The sequence below is a fragment of the Buteo buteo genome, chromosome 6 (genome assembly GCF_964188355.1).
Source record: "Buteo buteo chromosome 6, bButBut1.hap1.1, whole genome shotgun sequence".
In the NCBI taxonomy this organism is placed as follows: domain Eukaryota; kingdom Metazoa; phylum Chordata; class Aves; order Accipitriformes; family Accipitridae; genus Buteo; species Buteo buteo.
This window is the reverse complement of record NC_134176.1, coordinates 14109974-14133183: the sequence shown is the minus strand read 5'-3', so window position 1 is coordinate 14133183 and position 23210 is coordinate 14109974. Positions and strand designations below refer to the sequence as shown.

The 23210-nt window shown below is 45.0% G+C and overlaps 1 protein-coding gene across 1 annotated transcript; it reads right to left on the bottom strand.

Moving 5' to 3' along the window:
• Positions 1-1586: 1586 nt before the first annotated feature.
• DEGS2 (delta 4-desaturase, sphingolipid 2) lies at positions 1587-21699 on the bottom strand. The gene is made up of 3 exons (XM_075029851.1): positions 21612-21699; positions 10765-11507; positions 1587-4119 (listed from the first exon to the last, which is right to left on the bottom strand). Exons 1-3 carry the CDS (start codon positions 21691-21693, stop codon positions 3976-3978), a joined length of 969 nt encoding a protein of 322 aa, XP_074885952.1. The 5' UTR covers positions 21694-21699; the 3' UTR covers positions 1587-3975.
• Between the last annotated feature and the right edge of the window lie 1511 nt (positions 21700-23210).

The following is a 23210-nucleotide window of genomic DNA, read 5'->3' as shown; positions in this document are numbered from 1 at the left end:
AGCAGCCCCGGAGAGTCTGTGGTTGTCCCCTTGCCCGTGTCCTCCGGACCTCACGGAGCACGGCAGCAGGCAGGAGGGACTGCTGGCCAGCAACAGGAGACCCAGGAGAGGAGGCAGGGTGGGGTGTGCTTTGCAGTTAGTTGTAAAATGGGACGTGCTTTGGCTTGGGGAGAGTGGGGTTGTCCTTCAGCACTCTTCAAAGCAGCCCAGTCTGCCTTTTAGAAAAGAGTCTTTTTTCCAATGTGGTTATACTGTAGATTACATACAGGAGGAATGGAAAAAAAATTGAATTTAATGCAACAGTGAGCTCCAGGCTGAGCCTGATGTCTGTTAGTTGTTTAATGCCAGTGGAAAGGCAAGAGACAGGTTGAACAGTGGGGTAAGATTTCCACACGTGAACTAAAGCGGCAGACGTTGATGTGCAACACAATATGACAACCCCAGGACCAGGAGAAGGAGCCTTTCCAGTAAGAAGAACACAGACAAGCATCAGTAACAGCAAAGATTATAATGCTCTCTTGCATAAATTTCATACAGTAACTCACGCGTTTCTTAATTATAAACCCATTTAATGGCATACCTGATGATGGCAAGTACTTTTCAAAACTGCTGCCTCTCAGATGATCACAACCATTCTGTGAAACTCTCCCATAATCTTAGTTAAGCTTCAGGAAGTTGGGGCCTGGCACAGTTCACATTTTCCCTTGGAATGTGGCATTACGCCTAAGGTCAGTAATAACCACGTTGTAATTTGGGCCGAGTGTACAACCTGGATACGGTGTGCTGCTCTGTTAACATCAGCCACCTGCTGTAAATGAGTTTCTCTTAACTTTTTTCTTCTACCTTTGCAGGCCTTGCATAATATCAACGTAATAAGCTGAAATTTGCACCGGGCCACTTGATAGCTGTGGGAGCAAGGTGCACGGGGGTGGAAGGGGAAGCCTGGCTGATAGGGGCAGGGGAGCAGTCCTGGCATCGCTAGCGCTTCGCTGGTTCCCAGCTTACAGCTCCAGTGACAGGGATGCGCCTGGCGGTTTATTACCAGTAGTGGCACTGCTGGAGGATTTCCCCCTCCCAGATGCTAATTCGGTTTGTTTGTTGCCTCGGCAGAGAAGGGTGTCCCTTCGTGCTGGGCTTGTTGAGCCGCTGCAACAGGGCAGGCCACAGGCATTTTACATAGCAGAAATCAAAGGGGGCATTAACCCTCACTCTGACCAATCATACAGCTACTTGTTCCTCCTATCTCCTCTTGTCACATGGTAAAGGAGATCTCAATTAATTTTTAAGCGAAGAGAGTAAAACTATATATAGCCCTAATGTACTTTTAACCCAGACCCATATGCCCCATGGTTACAAAAAAGAACCCTTCTGCCAACATTACTGGTAGCGGCAAGGACAAGCGCCCATGGAAAGGACAGGATCACAGCCTTCTCCAGCAGCACCCATGGAAAGGACAGGATCACAGCCTTCTCCAGCAGCACCCATGGAAAGGACAGGATCACAGCCTTCTCCAGCAGCACCCACACGCGCTGAAACTCAGCTTGCACCGCACATCTGCAGGCACCAGGCTTCCAGCCCCTTCAAATCCCCGCTGAGATGAAGAGTGCAGAGCAGGAGGGCTGCGGGGCAGGGCTGGCCAGGCGAAGCAAGCTGGGACCATGATGGAAATACTGGTGGGAGGCAGGATAAGAAGCGGTTGCCAATTTTGGTTACCCTCTGTTTATACCACAGCCTCTGTGTCAGGCTAGGCTAGTAATCTATAGACCACATAGGTAACTGCATCATGGAACAGCTGAGTAAGGGAACTATAGAAAGGTCACCCACCATAGAGGAGAAGGACAATAGTCAGATTGAGGAAGGCAGCATAATCTTTATTATGGTTTTGATATTAACTTGCTAAGTTGGCCAGGAGAGTTGAGGAACAGCTTGCTAAGGACACGGGAAGTTGAGTATGAGATTGTGGAGTGCCAGCAGCACTGAAGTAAATTAACAAAACACTGAAGCTCGCTGACATGAGCACTGATATAAAGAAGTTCATGGAGGTTCCCACACCAAAGCTCTTCCTTTGGGAGAACTTAAGTATGTTTTTCACTGAAGAACCAGTGAAGTCTGAAATGTCAGAAGAATTCTCATTCTTCCTCTTCTTTTCCAGAAGCACAACCCACATACCGAAACAGTATCTGTGAATAAACTGGTATTCAGCCCCTGCATCACAAAGGATCTCGCATTGCTGAACAAACCTGGGTATTTACACAACTGCCAAAATCAGATGAGAAAAACGGAGGAAGGGGAAATGGAGGAGGAGGAACCCAAGTTGCAGCAGGCTAGCTCAGCTACCTGGTGTGCCAGGCTAGCGAATGGACAGACTGACTCACTGGATCCAGCACTGTAGGAAGAAGGAATGAAACTGTGTTTATTGAGGAAATCAGGCTTCCAAGGTCTAATAACATACTTGGAGGGACCAGCGAGAATGTACAATAATCCTTTTCTTTGTTACAGACATGGATTTCCAGAAGAAAACAAAAAAGTTAAACTGTCAGAGGGTTAGAGTATAAGAGGACCTTTATAGATCTCTCTATTAACCACTTAGTAAGGACAGAAGTAAGTTGTCAGCTTTCCAGGGTGGAGGGAAGTTATTAGATGGCATCTGAACTCCTGACTCCCAAAATACCATTCTGCTTGGAGAAAGGCATGGTGATTAAGTTTTTTGATGATACGGAATTATTGAGGATAGCCAGAAGTTTATAGATGGCGAGGACAGGCAGGAAGATTTAACTGTTCAGCGGGTAGAAATGACAGATGAAAGTTAATGTCAATAGCACAAAGACAGACACATAGGGAGTGAAGCAACCCCAGATCCATGTTCCAGGTATATCCCCTTAATGCCATCAGTGGCAACTTCTATATAGCCAGAGTATCATGTGCTTCATAAATGTCAAGTTGGTGCCCCTTGAATGACAGAGGAAAAAAGTTACAATTTTTCTGAAAGCTGTTAGGAACTAATATCACTATAAGGTCCCCATGTCTTCACTGACACATACTCCCAACTCCTATTCACAGAAAGGGGTATAATATAGAGAAGATCAAGAAAAGTGATCAGGAATATTAACAACCTTGGCAAGCAGCAATTAAAATTCTGTAATTTTAATGTAATTCCCTGAAGAACTTACAGTGAGGAAAAGGATGAGAAACATGAATACTGTTGAAAAGGTGAGTGAGAAGAGACCACCCAGTTCCTCCAGGAGCACATCCATGCTGCTGATCAGGCAGCAAGATGAAGACTAAAGGAAGGGTTTCTCCACGCCACAGTTCAGCTCTGACAGTTAGCTACACTGAGTATTAGATCCTAAGAATAGAAATGCATTCAGAAAAGGTTTAGACAAAGCCCTTGAATAAAGGTCAAACAGCAGCTGCTAAAATAATGATACAAATGTACAAAAATATACACATATTCCGTTGCATATATAAAACCTCTGCTACCAGCAATTATCAGAAGGTATTAGATAAGACATTGAGCTAAAGGCACCCTTGTGTTCTCCAGAAAGTATCATTTACTACTGCGTGCCAGTCCTCCCTGCTTCCACAGTCCTGTGCACGCAGAGCATCTACACCTAATCTGGCATGAAGAGAAACCAGTCCTGAACTACACACATGCATGCACCAAGCATTCTCCATTGCAGACTTAGGCACACGTGGCCCAGGAAGTTAATTCTAAGCCTAGACCAAAGGTTCATATAATCATAGCTTACTCTAATCTAGTTTCTCAGGGTTACATACACAAATATCCTTTATTAAAAAGTATCAATAGTCTAAAATAGTGCATCCAATTGCTTCATTTTCACATTCATCCTCTTGGTCTAAGGAGCATGCACCGACGCTAATTCAGCACACACAAACATCCTTCTACTTCTGCAGAAAACTCCAGTCATTCAAATGAACAAACAAAACACCAATGCAGCAGGCAGAGCTAGTCCGTTAGCTTTCTTTTGCCAGCTTGCATAGTCTCTTAACCCTTGAATAAGGACCAATAGCGTCATCAAACACAAAGTCCCACAGAACTCGAATCCAGGACTGGTGATGTGGGAGGTTATCGTAATATTCTGCTGCAATCTTTTTCACCTGGAAGAAGAAGAGAGAGAACGAGCTGTTTAGCTGCACAGGCTCGGGTGTGTTTCAGTCTTCACATTCAGATCTGATAGCACAGCCATAACCTGAAGTTACTTGTTATTGCTTGTGAGCTTCTGAAGTTCAGCCAAATGAGATGTACTTAAATAAATACAGTTAGATACTTCTTAGCAGATTTCTGATGTAAGTTTTGCCTCACAATGTCAGAATTTGAAAGATGATGGATCGCTGCCTTCAGTCAGAACTATTTTCTCTCATTTTGGAGGTGGGGGGATCTCCACAATGAGATGACTAATCCACCTTATACATTGCCAAGACTCCAACACGCTGTATTTAAAGCCCTGTTTGCTACTCGTAATACTCATCTGCTGAGGGTTCCGTGTAGGAGAGAAATACCAATTGAGAAAATGCCAGACACAGCCTTGCCTACACTTCATTTTCTTTCCTCCATTCTGCTACTGTGATACAAATCTGCGAGACGGCTTCCTCCAGCAGGCAGAGGAAATTGCAGGGGTGGTCCGTTCTCCTCAGTCTGCTGTTAAAAATGCTGCAAGATTCATTATTAGATCACAAGTCTAATACAATTTCATCCCTGTTACAAATCCCCAAGTCTTAAGACTGTTGCCATCAGAGAAGCACTGTGCATCATTGCGGGTAGTGCTTGTAGTGGGAGTAAGGCCAGAACCGGAGGACAAAGAGGTTTCAGATCTGGCAGGTTCAGGGGACTATGGGGATTCCCAGGATTCCCAGGTTATCAGTAGTCCCTGCTCCAGCTAGATTCTCTGCTTTTTGAGCACACTTATGAAGCAGCAGAGTCTGTTAACTATTGTTCCCTTGTACATAAACTGCTTGGGCATGGTTTTATTACAGCCCCACCTCCTAGACAAACAAAGCTCTATTCTAGAGTAGGTTGTCTTGCTGGACAGCTTGACTTCTCTCTTTAAAATCCCTGCAGAATTCTAAAGCCAGCTATGCTGAGCACAGCACGGACTTCCAGTGAAGAGCAAAAGGGTTACACAGAAATTGCCATCTGGGAGGAGGATCTCATCAGCATCCAAGGTGTAATGGTGGAAACTTAACACAGCATTTTGACTGTGAAAAGGTAAGAATCCCAGCAAAAGTTACATTATAAACCAGTACAGCTCCCTCCTAGTTTCCTCGTTAATTCAGCTTCCTTACAGATACTTCCCTGTGAGGTAGGTTGGGTAACTTACAAGTTTCATTAAGATCTTTTACCTCTGTACCTCAGCCCCTATATGTTCCTTCTGCTCATGGCATGGTAGTGCTGCATTGGAGGTGGAAGATTCAGTTCAGGTCTGATTGTATTCTGCCTTTCACTGAATACCTCTGACTTCCTAATAATTCCTTATATCCTGCTTTGAAGTGTTGGTCTGTACTTCAAATGTTGTTCATTTTCAATGGGATTCAGACAATATCAGCATTTCCCCTTAGAGGTATTTAACGACTGGAAGAAGGGTGATTTCCAGGCACCGGGTAAGATCTCTCGAGAAGCAAATTTAGTTCACTGTGCTCCTTCTGTAACCACCACAGTCAGAAATAATCTAATCTGGGTTTTGTATCCTCCCTTTTCCCAGCTGGGTGAACTGAAATAGCCAGAGGATGAGAGGGAGGACTATTTAGATAGTAAGCTCCCTTGACTCCCTTGAATGAAAGCCACTAATGAGGCCTTATGCAAACACAAAGAGGGTCTCAGATACCCAGCCCCAAAAGCTTCACTCCAGCTCTGATTTGGTCATTCCCTAGCACAGTGCTGCTTACAGACCTTCGTTCCTACCTCCATTTTAGAAGTTCTGCCTGAATTTTGACTCGGAACAGTAATTCAGCCCTCATCTCTACTAGCAAAGTTCATATGGCAAGCCTACCATTCCCCTCCTCTCCAGAACCCCCATATATTTCTTGCCCACAGAAACAATGGACTGAACCAGACATGTTTCCTCAGCTAGTCACATTATTCTGCAGAGCTCTTGATCATGTTAGACTCTGACCACTGAGGGCTTCGGAAAGTCTTTCTGTATTGCCCCTTGCACATGGAAGCGGAGGGCTGGAGATTCACAGAAACCAATTCAGCTCCTAGGAACATCTCAGGCAGCGGCTGTGCCCTCTGGCACCAAAGGCTAACTAAAAAGGACCCCAGTGATGAAGTAGGAAAAAATGGTCTAGAGAAGAGGCCAATAAACAGTCTGTCTATGTTCAACCCAATAGTTTCCGCACTTTCAGCAAACAAGAGCAGCAATGTAGCCTGGGCATAGTGCTGAAGAGCTCAGGTGGACAGAACATACAGGTCTGGAAACTTGCACTTAAATATATTCCACACGCATATTCTGTGGTTGTATTACAGATTTAAAATAGGCACCCAGAATACAAGTATTATTTGATAATTAAGATGATTTATCAAAATAGCCAGCAGTGAATTTTGAAGAAGATCATACACACCATATTCTGGAAGCAGGCAGCCCAGTCATGGCTGGCAAGCTGCTGGCCAGCATCAGGCGGTGGAGGAGTTGCTTGTTCACCAAGCATATCCATCTAGCACGTTCCTGCAGATTACGGTGGCAGCTCATTCTGAATGAGAAGGTCGGTATGGAAACCACAAGAGATGCCAAGGGGCTCGCACTGGAGTGTGTTACCCTAGATCAGCTGCAGGACAGTGACTCACACCTACACACAGCAGGTCTTTGCTCTGCTTGGCTTTGTGCCCAGAGGCACCTCGTGCAGGAGGGCAGGCAGCACTCGTCCCACTGGCAAGTTCCCTGTGCTCTGGGCAGGACAACTGTATGAGATGTACAGAAACAATGGAGAGGAGAAGGTGAACTGCAATAAAATATTTGTGACAAAGGAAGGGGGAAAAGGGAAAATTTAATGAATGCAGTTAGAGGGAGGCCTTCTGAACAGTTTTCTTATGGAAAAGACAAGGAGGTTTCTTAGGTGCATGTTCCCATTTTGCTATCACATGGCAGGCAAGAATTTTAAAAGTGGCTTCTCTTTTACAATGGATCTACGCAAAAGTTTCCCTGACAAAACCAGCTCATCTATTGTAATTTCTTTCAGCATCTCCATATGTAAAACAAAATTATCTCCTCCTACCAGAAAATCGGGGCGGGGGAGGGAGGGCAGAAAGTAATGGGGTTTTAATGCAGATTCCCTTTTAAATGCAACATTAAACTACATCTGTTAAGTATGTTTGAGGCTGGAAGAGTCATCCTCCATGTTGCATGCTGGGTGCAGTACAAAACCTGCGGATGGCAGTTTCCAGGTAGCAAGTTTTGCAGCCAGATCATAGATCGTCTCAAAGAGGATGGCACTGTGATGAAGTATTCCTAAATCCTGTGCCTGATTTCCCCCTCAAGCTCTCCATATTCCATTGGAGATTGTCCATTTGCTTCAATTCCTCCCCCCCTTCCTCCTTACAGATCTCAAGTGTCTTAACTCATTGCTAGTTTGTGAATAGAAGTTATCATGGAAGGATAACAAGAGATTGCAAAGTCTGCAAGAAGCTTATTAGGCACTTGGCACCTGGTATATTGAGGCTTTTCTTCAAGTAGCTCAAGGTGGTAGGTAAGAAATCACATCTTTTAGACTGAAACTTTGCTTCTGGTTTTGTGCTTGTAGAGCACAGCAACAGGACCCCAATCCTACTCCATTGTATTTGATAGGCGCAAGAGTAAAATGCAACCCAATATTTCACCATGGCTGTTTTAGACCCTTTGTCCTAGGGCTATACAGAAGCTAGAGATCCTTATGATAAGAAGCTGGAAAATTATGTTTAGAATGCTGGAAGGCATATTATGGAAGTTCCCTCTATAGTCCTTGACGGGGGGAGCACTCAAGCTAGTCCTCCTAGCCATCACAGGGTTAATAAAATCTGCAATTCAACACCAGCACATCTACCATGTTTTCCAGTCTTGTCTGTCTAATAAATCTGGTTTCATACCATGTCTTTTCCTTTTCCCACAAGCTTAATGAGTAACTAGTTTGCCTCTGGTAATGCTGCAGTTCTTATTGCAGTTTGTAGGAAGAGTACTGGGTTCCTCCTCCCGTCCCCTCTCTCCATAAGTATATTCAATCCTTCAGATAATGAAGGATGGATCTTTTTACTCATTTGGTAAACAATTTTATAGTTCTAAGGCTTCATGCAAAGACTAATCTAGTCCTAAGTCTATAGGGGTTTTTTTTTAGAGCAGGTCCTTCATTATAATGTTAAATTTCATGGTCTCTTGTGTAATCTCTCATTATACTAGTGGGACAAATTCTTACTGCACACTCATGTCACTCATCTTTAGTACCTATAAGCTTACAGCACAGCCTGATTCTTCCTCTTTCAAATCTGTCACACTTCTAGGGTAAAGGTCTTTCCAGTGGCAAACACATTACTTTGAACATTCTGAAAGACACACCTGTAACAAAGGAAAAAGCTGAATTCACTTTTCTGATAAGCAAGTGGAAGAGCCAGCTACTTTTCAAGATTAAGATCCAGTTATTCTCTGATCCTACTTATCCCCTGCTCTGCCCTGCTCTCAATCATGCAGAAACCAAATAAAGATCTATATTCCACTTTCTACTTGCCAATAATTAAAAATAAAAATAGCTATACCAAGAGGTCATCTATATTACACAATTCAACTATTAGAAGTTCAAGTGCCCAAGAGACTAGATCTGAAGAAACTAGACCTTTGCCGAGTGAAGAATTTGCTGGGAGGTTAAGCAGAGGAGAGTGAGGGGAGGTTTCTATCGCTACCTGTTATGAAATTCAAACTTTAAAGCTATCCGGAGAGGATCTGTCCCCTTATCTCCTTCCACCAAAGAGGCAGAGAATTTTTATTCTCAATTTGCAGAAAAGAATAAACAACTTGTTTTAATGGACAAGGGATTTTCTACAGTAATGGTTTTGCCAAAGGATTTTCACTTCCTAATAGATTTTCACTTGTAATTGATCACTCGTCAAAGACTCAAAGTTTTCTGTAGAGTTCTGTCAGGCAACAACGATTGACAAGCCTCATATCTCCTCCACCTGCAGTGCAAGTCTCAGTTACCCAAGAGCTAGAAACACATGAACACAAGCCCATGAAATTCAACTAATAACTCTATCCTCTTTACACAGGAGGGCAGACACTTCCAGCTGCTGCACTGCCTCGAGGAATTGGGCTGAACTATTTGTGGTGTGGGTGGGGAAGAGCTTTTCAGGTCTCAATCAGGTCTGGAGCAACAGTCCCAGCAAGTTCAATTAGTCACTCGCCTCCCTTGTGTAAGATACAGAGCTAACCTCCTTCTCTTCTTCTATTTACATTTCAGTAATCTAAGTATCTAAGCCTATCTAACAAGTTTGAACATTTGAAACTAAAACTAAACTCATGCACTTCCCAGCTGAGCTATCGGGTGTATCGGCAATGGGAGTGCCTGACAGGAGAACTTCACCTGCGAACGTGGGCTGCTTTACCAGCGGCTCTGAACCCACCAGGAACGGCCAGCTTCTCCCGGACAGAACTTCAGCAGTAAAGGAGGTGTGTTAAAACACAACTGCAGGCTAGGTAGAGGCTCTCCACGCTCTTCTACACCACAAGAAACTCTCCTCTTGTTTTGAGCCTCCTCTTAGACAGCATTTCTGTGATGAACAACATTAACTCATAAAGCAGGCTTTGCCTGGATATACCACTGTGAAAGTTGCGCGTGTTATGCAGTAGTGGGGAGGTCACAGCTCCTGAACCTCAGATTCCTCAGCTCTACCTCCACCTCATGAGGATGTTGCAGTAGTAGCCGCCAACTTTGCATCAGACCAGAGACAGAAGATGTTTCCTTCCTACTATGCCAGAGGATTTGTATGTAAGAGTAAGTACTTCGAAGTCACGTACCCCTAACGCCGTGAGCACCTGCTGAGGAACCCTTGTATTAAAACCCAGGAGAGCAGCTACATAGCTGGAGGGAAATTGAAAACCATTCCTAGACACCTGGGCTTTGCAAATTTGATTCCCACAACTGATAAAACGTAAACAAAAAGGAGCTTGACTTTCAAAAGAGGAAAGCCACAGCACTTTCCCAATGACAGATCAGGTATCCTCAGTTTCTGTGGGTGGGGCAGCAGAGCTAAAACAAGTCATGTAGAGTGGGGCTTTATTTTCTAGTGCTATTTGTGTCAGGCTGGAACATGCCCCAATACTTATGTCACCTCAAAAATAGAAAGACTTTTGTTTGATGTTAATCAAGCAATATAGTTAGCAGATTGATCATTAAACAAATTCCAAGTAGTAACTGCCACCTGGCTCACTTTAGATGGGCCTTTAAACTTTCAAAGAGACAAAACCTAGTGGCTGAGGGAAGGAAACGGAGAAACTTAGAGCATTGTTGGAGGATTTTATCATGCAAAAAGTTTTCCTCAAGGCCTCTGAGGATCAGATGTTCTTGTTTCCATCAAATAAACTAAATATTACAGCAGCTTGGCAGCCATTTCTCTCAATCTCCCGCTTAAAATGAAAGAATTCAAAACAAATCCAAAAAGCTTTCTTTTTTTCTTCTTTTTTTTTTCTTTTTAAAATTGATCCGTTGCTATGATTTGGAGTGATTTCTTTGAGACAGTTTAGCAGCTTTTATAAAAATCCAATTCACTCATGCTCATGCCATACTTACCATTGGCAATCTGCATCCGGGAATGCTGGGGAAGTCGTGATGCTCCATGTGGTAGCCTACATTAAAGGTGAGCCAGTTCAGAGGTCCATAATAAGAGTATGTCTCATACCCTTTTAAGAACATGTAGTGTTCTGCTATGAAGTGCCCAGAAATGGGATGTACACCCATGCAAAGAATCGTACCTGCTATTAAGTAAATAATAGGTTTGAGCCCCCAAAGGTAGTAAATTATAAGGTCTATAGAAAACTGGATGAGAGCGTTAAAAATTTCCATCCGTGTAATTGCTTTGGGGTTCACATACAGTGGTCTCAGACTATAGAACAGCGGCTGGAGGAAAAGCCAAAGCAGTTTCCGAAGTGGTGTACAGAAAAACCAACCCTCAAAGTCTGTGGGAATGTCCACATCCAGGCTATCCCCACCAAGGTACCGATGATGGTCAATGTGGTATTTCTTGAAGGAGGCAGAATAAGGGATGCCAATCGGCAAGTTGGCAAAGACTGCAAACCATCGGTTCCACTTGGCCTGCTTATTCCCAAAGGCGACGTTGTGTGAAATATCATGGATGGCTAGGGTCAGTGAATGGTTGATGCAACCCCCAAAACCATAAGCCCAGAAGAAAATCCATTTCCAAGATAAGTCTTTCACCAGGTAGCATGCTAGAAACTGCATGAAAACCATTCCAGATACAATCCACTTTAAATGTGGATCTGGTCCCATCAGAGTCTTGATCTCTGGATATTTTGCTAAAGAGAAAAATGCAGAGAAAAATCTCATTAGATCACAGTTAAGTAAACATAATCACCACTGGGACTCTATTTTTATCACCCTATGTTTGAGGCCCTACTTTTAGAAAATGGCAATTCCAAAGTACGGTTGCCACTACAGAGAGAGCTTTACTAAGGTACAGGTTCCATTCTCACTTCCAGCAACATGTCCAATTGTGATTGACATATAGAGAGATATACAGACATAAAAAAAAAAAAATTACCCTGATGGTCAATATGTGGCATCATGTGCCTTCACAACAACGAGTAGTGCTTCACAATGATGAGTATTAGTATGCCAAAACCCACCAGATTTAAGCTCTAAGAAGCACCTTCTCTTGAGTTTTTAATTTCCATTTTTATTTTGCTGAGTCCAGATGCTATTTTCCACAAAAGGGATGCAGCTGCCTTCTTTGTAGCCCTTTTCACACTGTTGCTTCAGACTTACTAGCAGAGGAAAGAGGGCTGAGCAACAGGCTTGCCAGGTTTTGCTCTGTGGTTAGATGACAAATGTAGCATTAAAAAAAATTCCTAAGTATTTGAGTGTTCACCAGTGCTTACAACATGTACAACTCTTTGCACAACATTACAAGAAAGTCAGCAATATTATCAGGAATTTGTAAGACACAGAAATTTTTTCTCTATTCCCATTAATTAGCCTGTTTCCAAGTCACATACCAAAACCAGGCATGAAAGTCACATAGATAATCACACAACAGCTACATGCAGCCTCACAAATACCGCAATACAGCACCAGAGAAACATGGGCTAAGCTTGCCAGGTCTGACTTGTGTTAGGCCAGGACCAGCTTGCTGATCTTTGGTTCTACTGGCCATTCATTTGTCCTTTTAAGAAAAAGAAAATACACAGAAGTACAGCTTATCTTCTAGGTGCTGTTCATTGCTTCAGGTCTCTTCTTTACGAACTCACACTTGTCACTTCCAGTATTAACTTGCACATGAATTTTTTCACTGCTTTATGGCTTTTACCCACCTACTGGCCTCCCTCCTTTAACTCATACTCTGCATTTCTCAATAATTACAGCTTACACAGATAAGACTGTAGGACAAGTCACTCATTCTGAACCCTGAGGTTACACAGCATGTCCCTGTAAGTTTAATAGGCCCATTTTATGAATATAAAAGTAAATATCATCTGACTGTCACAGTATAATACCAATGCAATAAAATCAGATTATAATGATTTGCAACCATGCAGCTGTATACACTATAAACAAAAGCTGGAGACAATACACGTAACTTCATTTGACCTTACAAGCAGCAGCAGGTACTAAGTGCAGGACGCAGAGAAGGTTTTTATAGAAGTGAACCCTGAGAAGTCTGCAGAAGCTTAGAGAGATGAAGCACTACTTAAAGAAGCAGGTTGATGTGGTCATGCCCTGCAACCCTTCCAACAACTTTTGAGCCTGTTGGCCAACTTCAGCCCAGCTTGAGAGAGGTTAGAGACAATAAAGATCAGACAAGTGCTGTGAAAGATGACGAGAAAAGAGATATTCTCGATTCTTCCTCTTGTGAGGATGAAGGGGCAAAAATCACCACGAGGAGATGTCATGGTTTAACCCCAGCTGGCAACTAAGCACCACACAGCTGCTCACTCACTCCCCCCCACCCAGGTGGGATGGGGGAGAGAATTGGGGGGGGGGGGAATTAAAACTCATGGGTTGATATAAAGACAGTTTGACAGGACAGAAAAAGAAGGGAAAATACTACTAATAATAATAATAGAATATACAAGTGACGCACAATACAATTGCTCACCACTTGCTGATGGATGCCCAGCCAATCCCTGAGCTGCAGTGCTCCCCCAGCCAACTCCCCCCAGTTTATATACTGGGCATGACATCACATGGTATGGAATATCCCTTTGGCTCATTTGGGTCAGCTGTCCTTGCTGCATTCCCTCCCAGTTTCTTGTGCACTCCCAGCCTCTGCTGGCAGGGAAGTTTGAAACACTGAAAAGTCCTTGGCTTAGTATAAACAGTGCTCAGCAACAACTAAAACATCAGTGTGTTATCAACATTATTCGCTTCCTAAATCCAAAACACAGCACTATACCAGCTACTAAGAAGAAAATTAGCTTTATTCCAGCTGAAACCAGGACAGGAGTATTCAGACAAGAGAGAGATTTTCTAAGTGGTGGGGAAGTTCTAGTAAAAGCTCGTGTCTTTCTGAAGTCAGCCAAAATTTTTGATAAAAATCTCTGAAAAGCCTGGGGGGTTTGTTTTGCTGTTTTGGTTTTGTCCTTGTTTTCACAGGTTTTGAAATCATGGTTTTCACACTAGAGATGCTAACATGCTCGAAATCATTCTCTGGTATCTACACAGGTACCAAAATTTTTTTACACAAAGTGCTGGGATATCCACTCTAAAGTATAACTTGATATAATGACCTGGTCAGAAAATCTGTTACAGAAATACAATTTTATGTAGCTTAATGTCCTGCTTCTGTCCAAAACCCAGAAAACCCTTTAATAAATCAAGCCAATTCAAATTTTCAGTCATGCAGTTGGTAGAGATAAGTTACTGCAGTCAACAGAAGAGATGAAAAAATGTAAAACAACCAAATCTGTTCCTCAGCCTGGTCAAATTGAGGCCACTTTGACCAAGAAAAAAAGTTTTAATGTGATGGGAAAATGACTAAGAGATGCTTTATACTGTAGTTTGAGAACAATGAAAGTTTTCGACCTATTTCTTTTTGTGGCAGCTAACAAGGATTGCAGATTACATTTAAGAGGTTTCAGAGTAGTAACTGCCAACTGGCAGCAACAGTGTCTGCAAGCAGCAATGCAGGTAGATCGCATTTGTCGCAGGTGACAGCTATTAAGTAACTTGCTAGGGTTTAATATTAAATTCAACACATGATTAACTCCTCTCCACCAGGAAATCTTTGCATACTAGTTAAACCACAATACTGTGTCTGTTTATCATTAATACTGATAAACCCTTCCCATTTCCATGGCATGTAGAAACCTCAGGGAGGCTGACAGGTGGGACTGCTAGGCTCACTGGAGACTAAAAGCCTCGCTGGCACAGTAGCCTGTCAGAGACTGTTTGGTTCAGGAGCGCTTCACATACAAAAGGTTGAATGCTGACCCTTTCAAAACTTGAGGCTAAGCACTTTTCAGTGAGACACACTTAATCTCAGATTAAGCGATCCTGATGACAGAAGTTTATATATAACATGCTGATGCAAAGATGGAACAACATAAACATGTATCTCATTTTTCCCTCGTGTTCATGCCTTGCAGTTAGCTGAAGGAATACTAGTAAGGCAAGATAGAGCACTTACAGTTGAAAAACCTGGACAACCCTGTAAGGCTGCTGTGACAAGTGTCCGTAGGCGCTGTGCAAACCAGACATCAGCCATCTGCACGTCCCAAAGGTGACAGAGAATCAGAGACAGGGCTACTGTGCAGTGCTGAACCAGGAGCCATAAAGGACTATCAGACTTGTGGCAACCACACAATAAAGACACCTACTCTCCACTCTTGAGACTGTTAGAGTTTCACACTATGAGGCATCTGAGTGGAGATTTTCATCATGCTGCTCTTTCCTGATTTGCTTCCATTTTGGTCTTCCTGAGCACTTTTCCATTATAAAAATGATGAGCTTCTATATGGCCAGAGTCCATTGCTTCCCAACAAGCACTGGGTCAGGACTAATACATGACAATGGGCATAAAATGTAATCTATACTGAACTCTTTGTTATGCACAATCATGGTATGGAGGGGGCACAAGAACAGAAGAAAAAGAAAACAAACCATCATTCAGCCCTTCTAGATAACGTCTTGTCTCCACCCCTCCCTTATGTGACCACATGGGACCAGGATTTGCCCTTTAGAGTACAACGGGACCAGGATGGTTCCAGCTACTCTGATGTCTCCACAGCACATTCTCCAGCCTCCAGGTTATTGAGAAAGTCTGTTAGCTCAGCCCAGCAGACAGCTTATCCACATGCACTGCTTCTAGTTGTCCAGACTGAGCCAATGTACTGGCATTTGGAGTGTGGGGATACTGGTGTAGATGTACAGCAGTGCAGAAGCATGACTTTTCTGTCTCCAAGGTCAGCACACTGCAAAAGCAGTGCAGGCACTTTAGTACAGTGGGTAGATGTAGTTAATAATTCTGCCCAGCCAGCTCCATGGTCTCTATACCATTACCTCAGCGCAGCTGAAATCTGTACCACGACGATGAAAGACAGCATTTCCCACTTGTACAACAGTGTGGATGAAAGAACAGCAGTCAAGAGAGAACAAATGCTGCAAGTATATTTTCAGAAGCGTTCACGATTCTGAAACAACTCATTTACTGAATTAATGTTTCACGGAGATCACTCCAGTGGTGTGTGCAAGCATCAGTCACCTTTCTAGACGCATGCCTCACTCTGAAATGCTACTGGCAAATTACTCTGACTACACTTTTTTTTGCCCTGATGTTCTTCTCTGGAGATCCAGGAGCACTCACCATAGCCCTACAGTGATCCTCAGTTAGGGCTGGAGTAATTGTTCCTGGAGAAGCCGTCAGTCGCTAGGTCCTGGTGTTCCTCCTCCTCAGGAGACAGCAAATATCTTGTTCTAAACCCTCATTCATCCTCTATTCCCACTGACAATGTTCCTGAGATGACTCAGGAGAGCCCCAGTTAGACCACAGTGATGGCACCAGACACAGTTTCTCATTGATGTGACATCACATACTTAGCACCTGCACATTTTGGCATACATGGGATTTGGATGTGGGCAAGAGCAGGAGCTGTCCACAAACTCAGGGGCGACAGAGGTTTAAAGGGGCAGCAGCCCTGCCCACATCCAGGAGAAGCTAGTAGTAACAAAAGAAGAAATTGAATTTCTTCATCTTCTTTTATTTTGACCACAAGTGCAGCATACAGGTATAGTCAAAGTGGAGATAATATCAGTATAAAACTTTCAGAAGGCCTGTTAAAGAGAAAGGGCGGGGAAAAAAAAAAAAGTCTGTGATGCTGCTGTCCCGGACTATGTTCTATCAACTATGAGTCCCTGCCAGAACAAATAAGAGACACCAGGCACAGGATGTTAGCTTCAGTACCCCGTGCCCTATGCTGGAGCTGTATTTGTACCAAAAAAAAAAAAACACCCGAAAGAAGTCTGTTTGCTGACATGATAGTGTTTTGCCTTTTAGCAGCTCAGCTCATGAACATGCTCATAAACAGCACAGCACACTTGAGCCCTCAGCACAGGAAAGACATGGACCTGCTGGAGCAGGTCCAGAGGAGGGACATAAAAATGATCAGAGCGGTGGAACACCTCTTCCGTGAAGAAAGGCTGAGAGAGTTGGGGTTGTTCAGCCTGGAGAAGAGAAGGCGCCAGGGAAACCTTATTGCAGCCTTTAAATACTTAAAGGGGGCTTATAAGAAAGATGGGAACAGACCTTTTAGTAGGGTCTGTTGCGATAGGACAAGGGGTAATGGTTTTAAACTAAAAGAGGGTAGATTCAGGCTAGATATAAGGAATAAATATAAGGGTGGTGAAACACTGGCACAGGTCACCCGGAGAGGTGGTAGATGCCCCATCCCTGGAAACATTCAAGGTCAGGTTGGATGTGGTCTGAGCAATCTGATCTAGCTGAAGATGTCCCTGCTCATTGCAGGGGAGTTGGACTAGTTGACCTTTAAAGGTCCTTTCCAACCCAAACCATTCTGTGATTAATTCAAACCACACATGAGCCAGGACACAAGTAGGACACACACAGAGGACAACATACATGACAAAACCTTCTGGCTTTGCACAGCCTCCTGCCCCCTCCAGTATGCAAACTAATAAGAAACCTTTATGGCCCAGCTAACTACACTGAAGTTTTATATATCCATTGTGGAAAGAAAAGGGTCTTAATGTTGTGTTTGCCACCCACAAGCTCCTAAATTGGTTTGTGCTAGCTGGTCCAAGGGAGCCAGGTCACCCAGAAGCGGCCACCAGAGGCAAAGCACCACAGTAGTGGCACATTGCTGGTGTGGACAGAGATGGATGATGTCAGCACATCACTACGACAGCAGCTATGACCTGTTTATTTATGCTTGTTTATTAGCTGGTTCAGAGAAAAGGGATGTAGGAATGCTAGAAAGAGGGCTTCCGACTCCCTCTGAAAAAAAGCTGCAACATGGAGTAAACTGAAGCCTTCAGTTGCACTTAATACTTTTTCAGCACAAGCTCCTAAACCAGTGGCTTTCTGTTCATGTGATTTATTTTATAGGTGATCCCCACAGGGAATTGGCGTGAGCACTGAGATCGCAGCTATTCTGAATGCGCTCATCAGAGAACATGCACATCAGTGGCAGCACTGTGCCCACATACCGCAGCATAAAGGGGAAACAAACTCATAGTTTCTTTGCCAGAAGCATGTGTAATTCAGAGCTTTGATTTAAGCTAAGGAGATACACATCTTGCACATTTCAGCAGGTACAATTTATCAGAATTTTCATAAATGTGAGGTTTAAATAGGCAACAGAAGAGTCAGCTGGAAGAAATAGCAGACTAATCTCTAAATAAGCAAGCAGAGCTGGAAGCTATTATACTCTAATAGGCTAAATGCTAAAATAAAATGGATTTTGGTTCTTTTATTCTGTTCTACCTTCACCCTGCCCCTGCCCCCTCCCTCCCCCCCAGGCTAACGTCTCAGTCTTTCTATAGGATAAAGCACATATAAAACACTTGCACCATCTCCACTCCAAAATAACTTGCCAAAGAACCAACTATATTATAATTAATTATTCTTGGATGTTAGATCATATTCAGACACTCCTAGCCTACCCTGAGCAACACTGATTCAGCCCTCATCTTCAGCAGCAAACAAGTGCTTCCCTAAGGATCCTGTGAGGCAAGACGTTTTCTCACAAACCTACAGTAATTTTACAAAGTTAGATCCGACCCGCAGCACAAATAAGATCTCATTCTTTCCATCCCACAACAAATTGCTCATTACTTGTATTTGGAAAACTGTTTGCAGGTGAAATGACCATTCGTTGTGTGCTTATGGTGTTACCAGCAATTGAGCAATGATTTTTTCATCTTCTCTCAAGAATGAAAAAACACCAACACTTCCCACTGTGCGAGACCATAGCTCTCCAAGGGTTTCAATCCAACAGACCCTTACTGCCACTGAAGTAGAAATCTTATTTCTACTAGAAGTAGACATCCCCTTTACATTACACCCTACATTATTTCTCCCTCTAATAGCATTTGTATAACTATACAGCAAGGCTAAGCAGATCCAGATGAAAAAACTGTCCCATCAGGCTAGTTTTTAGCCAGGTCTTTCCCTAACACAGCTCACTGCAGCATTACACAAATCTCAGTCCTGACACAAGGCAGTAACAGGCTTTTCATAAACAAGAGGGTGAGAGATCAGCAATGAAACAATTCAATTTCATAAACTGAAGGGCGTGAATAACGTGTTCAGGAACACAAATAATGTGATCAGGGTCGAAGTGCCAGCTTGGCAAGAGATCTCCACGGTAACTTAGAAGCAGTTGGCACCTAGACAGTACCAAGCACAAGCTACATTTTAATACCTAGAGTCTGAGAGCAAGATACTACAAAGAAGTAAGAGAGAAAGTATCATCCCTCCCTTGCACAAAATGCCTGTCTATTTGCTGGTATAATTATAGCCATTAGGAATCACATCCCTAGTAGGTTCATCTAGTGCAACAGTGTCCTGCCATAAGCCAGCTTCCAGTCAGCCCAGTTGATACACACAGTTCATAGCTCTGCTGCTCAACTGGAACCAGTTGCCCAGAGAAGTTGTGGATGCCCCATCCCTGGAAGTGTCCAAAGTCAGGTTAGACAGGGCTTTGAGCAACCTGAGCTAGTGAAATATGTCCCTGCTCATGGTAGGGGGATTGGACTCGCCGAGTTATCATTCAGACATATTGTCACTGACTACAAAAGTCTTACAGACACCTGGGCTACTAACTTTCAAGTCAGGACATACAACTTTGTGACAGTTGCTCTATAGGAACATATTGGGGCAACAGCCCAAGGAAACACCACTTACGTAGAAAGAAACTGCTTATGTGTTTGACAGTTTGCCCATATTTTTTTTTTCCTAATGGATAATTTCAATTTGCACTTAAATCCAGGTAGTCGTGCCTGAGAGAGACCAACATTTCAAAAAGCTGCAGCCTAAGCAGAAAACAATCAAGTTCCAGTGCTTAGCAACTAAATCATTAACCTATTGGGAGGAAAACGCTCCCTTTACCAGTATGGAATGCTGTCCCCAAGGCATTGCTATATACAAAAACGTAAAATACATGGATATTTACAGATATTTGTTCACACGTATGTGAGATTCTTACAGTGCACTCCAGCTCAATAGACATTAGACACTTTGGTAAGTACATACTCTAGATACCAGGGGTTTGCTGACCCTCAGGCTTTGAATAATACAGTGGTGATCATTATACAATATCATCTGGGATACCACAATAGTTTCAATAACTTTTGGTAATATTTTGGTATTCATGACACTAGTTTCATGATCCGTTCTGCCTCATCAGACACGGACACAGATTGTTGTGCCCACAACTTCCACGTCTCTCTTTCCATGTTGTATTTCTCTATGCCCTTCCTTCTGCTCCCACAGCTGGGGCAGGGGGAGCTGGGAGGAAGGAGATGGACCTTGATTCCAATTGCTTGTTCTGAACCCAAAGAGAGTGGGGGCAAAACCTCTGCAAGTATGCAGTTGAAAAGTCCTAAAAAGAGTTCGCTGCAGCAAGGGTAAGGCAGTCCAACCACTCCAGTACCTCCTTAGAATACAACGTCCATCATGGTTTGCAGTCTCCACTCTATAGCAAGATCAGGAAAGCAAGAGATTAGCAAGGGGAGAGACCCACCACACACACTCCTACCCGTAGCTCACCAAAACATAGTCCCCTTGACTGAAAGGATGAGTAGTAGCATGACACTAAGAAGCATCATTTTCTATAATGACAGCATTTGACTCTCTATCATGATTACATAGCAAAATAATTATTATTTTCCTGAATATAATTCAAACCTGGACCAGGATATTCCACCACCACAGCTATACCAGAAATGTTTTTGTAATTTAGATTAATCCTGGATTAATCTGTTAGTTTGTGGAGGAGTTAAGAAACTACACCCCAATATCATAGACCCAGTGCAGCACCTCAGCCACAAGCTCCAGTGCCTTCCTTCATAAAAGATCTTTAACAACTTTATCCTACTCATTAGAGGGAAGAAAAAAACGCAACCGAACAACCCAAAGAAAAACAGGAAAAAAAATTCTTCTTTATTAATAAAATGTTGAAAATATATTCTCAGGAGATACGCAACAATATTCTGCAACGACTCTGAACTTTTAGTTCTTCTCAGAAACTATCATCTTCGGAAAAACCCAACCCCCCAAACCAAAAGCAAAAACCTCCCAACCCAAGACACTCGTGTACGCAGGTAAACGCCGGCTGTACATTCAAGACCGTACCCGGTCCCTGACAAGCAGCGGGGACTTTCTGTGGTTCTCCCGCAAACCCTCACCCACATCCTCATTTATTTTATCGCACTACCAAGACGCCGGGAAAACGTGCCTGCAGGCGGACTCCCAGCCACCCCCCGCCCCGTGCAGACCCGGGAGCGCGGCCGCCCCCCGCCCGTCCCGCCCGGTCCCCCCCCGCCGCTGCCGCCAGCCCGGTGCGGGGCGGACGTCGGACGCTGCCCTGGCCGCCGGTGCGGTGGATCGCCCCGCAACGTCACCTCCCCTGGGACCCAGCTGGGCGCAGCAGGGCTCCGTTCGGCCGCCGGCGGCCCCGCCGTGCCTCTCCGCTGCCTCCAAGAAGGCGAGCCTGCGCCGGGAGGCTCGGGGGGGGGGGCAGCAACCCCCCGGGGAAAACCGCCCGCCGGGCCGCAGTCCCCGCTCTACCGCAGCCCGGCCGGTGCCCCGAGCCGCTCTCGGCACCGACATCGGCGGACCCGGCGCGGAAGCCCCGCTCCGCCCGCCCCTCCCCGTCCAGGCGAGCGCTCCGAGCCCGCCCGCCCTCCCCGACGGCGGCCGCTTCTTTCCGATCGCCTCGACGTACCCAGGATCTCCTTCCTGCGCTGCGTGTGGGGCTGCTCCGTGTAGACCCACTCGAAGTCCTCGCGCGTGACACGGTTCCCCATGGCTCCCGCTGCGCTCCGCGCCGCTCCGCGCTGCCCTTATAGCTCCGCGCCCGGCGGAGGGGCGGCCCCGCCCGCCTCCTGCCTCCGCCCGCCTCTCGCCTCCGGCGGGCCCCGGCGGGGCGGCCGCGGGGGGAGCCGCGGGTCTGCGTGGGACGGGACGGGGGGAGCTGCGCGGCTCCGCTCGGGTGTGCGGGGAGCTGGGGGAGCTGCAGAGCCCCTCTGGGGTGCGCAAGGAGGGGCCGGGGGAGAGGGGGTGCCCGGGGGCAGGAGACGGAGGGCCGCCTTGCTGTAGGGGGCACGAAGGCAGCCTGGCGAGGGGAGCGGGGTGGGCAGCGGTTCGCAGGGCAGCAGGGTCGCCGTCGAGCTGCTGCCACCACCCTGGGGCCCACCGGGGCTCAGCGCAGCCACCACAGCCATCCCCTCCTGGGATGGCCTCGGAGCGCGGGGGGATCACTGGCGCTGCTGGCTGGTTCCCGGGCGCTTCCAGACAGGGCTTTTGGAAAGCAAGGGTAGTCCAAACGCCGTAAATCCAGCGCTACAGCCCTAAGCAGAATGTGACTTAGGGCAAAGCCCAGTCACGTGAGCTCCTCCCAGGGTGGAAGAGCTGGGACGGCGGTGAAGATGACCAACGCCTGACACGCATTTCCTTGGCGCCCTGACAAACCTGTGTGAGCTGTCCCGGTAGCATCCCGCCCTTGGCTGGGTCACGCTTCACTGCTGAGATTCTGCGGAACCATTTCCCAGGTCCAGTACCATCTCCGCTGAAGTAGCAGGAAATCACACTGCTCCCTCGGTAACAAAGCCAGGCCAAGGACTTGCTAACCTTAAAACTAAGGTAACCTTGCTAACCTCTCTGATTCACAGGGAGAGGAGTTACACATGCTACACAGTGATGTTTCTCCACACACACAACCCAAAATTAAAGTGCTGCTTTTGTTCCCACTATGCTCTTTTGCAAGCCCATACCTGACCCACTGTCTGTCTTCAGTGTTCACTATCCCTATCATTAGTCCTTCCGCTGACAATATCCCATTTGGACCAGCTCCACAGCTGGAAGACAGTTTGGTTTCATTCTGTTTCAATATGTTCTCTAGCTCCCTCCACACTCTCTTACCCTTAAAAACGCCTAGCACAGTTGGAAGTTAAAAGGGGCAAAAAAGCAGCCTTGGAAATGTGAATTGTAAATATTTTTCAGCACTAATTTTTGCCTCCAAACCGTGGTAATACTATCACCTCTTACTTTAGTCTAGTTTAACTATTTAAGATTTCTTGGTAGCACAAGAGTGAATGATTTGATATGAAATGATACAAATGATATGAATTATATGAAATGATACAAGTTAAAAAACACCAACCCCCAAACCCCAAACCCTGCCATTGGACTGCTAGAAAGCTCTAGGAGGCTTCTTTGATTTATTTTTTTTTTCCCCTGAAGTGGTTGAAAAGTAAACCCTTGAATGCTTAAAGGTCCAAAGCAGGTTGAGTGGAAGGAATATGGTATAAAGGTGAGCAGCTTT

Bases quoted from the DNA above. Each gene is read 5' to 3' on its own strand.
- DEGS2 (XM_075029851.1), bottom strand. From the start codon at position 21,693: ATGGGGAACCGTGTCACGCGCGAGGACTTCGAGTGGGTCTACACGGAG. The intron at 11,508-21,611 runs GTACGTCGAGGC...TTTTCTCTTTAG, and splicing joins GCGCAGGAAGGAGATCCTGG to CAAAATATCCAGAGATCAAG. The intron at 4,120-10,764 runs GTAAGTATGGCA...TTCTTCTTCCAG, and splicing joins CCGGATGCAGATTGCCAATG to GTGAAAAAGATTGCAGCAGA.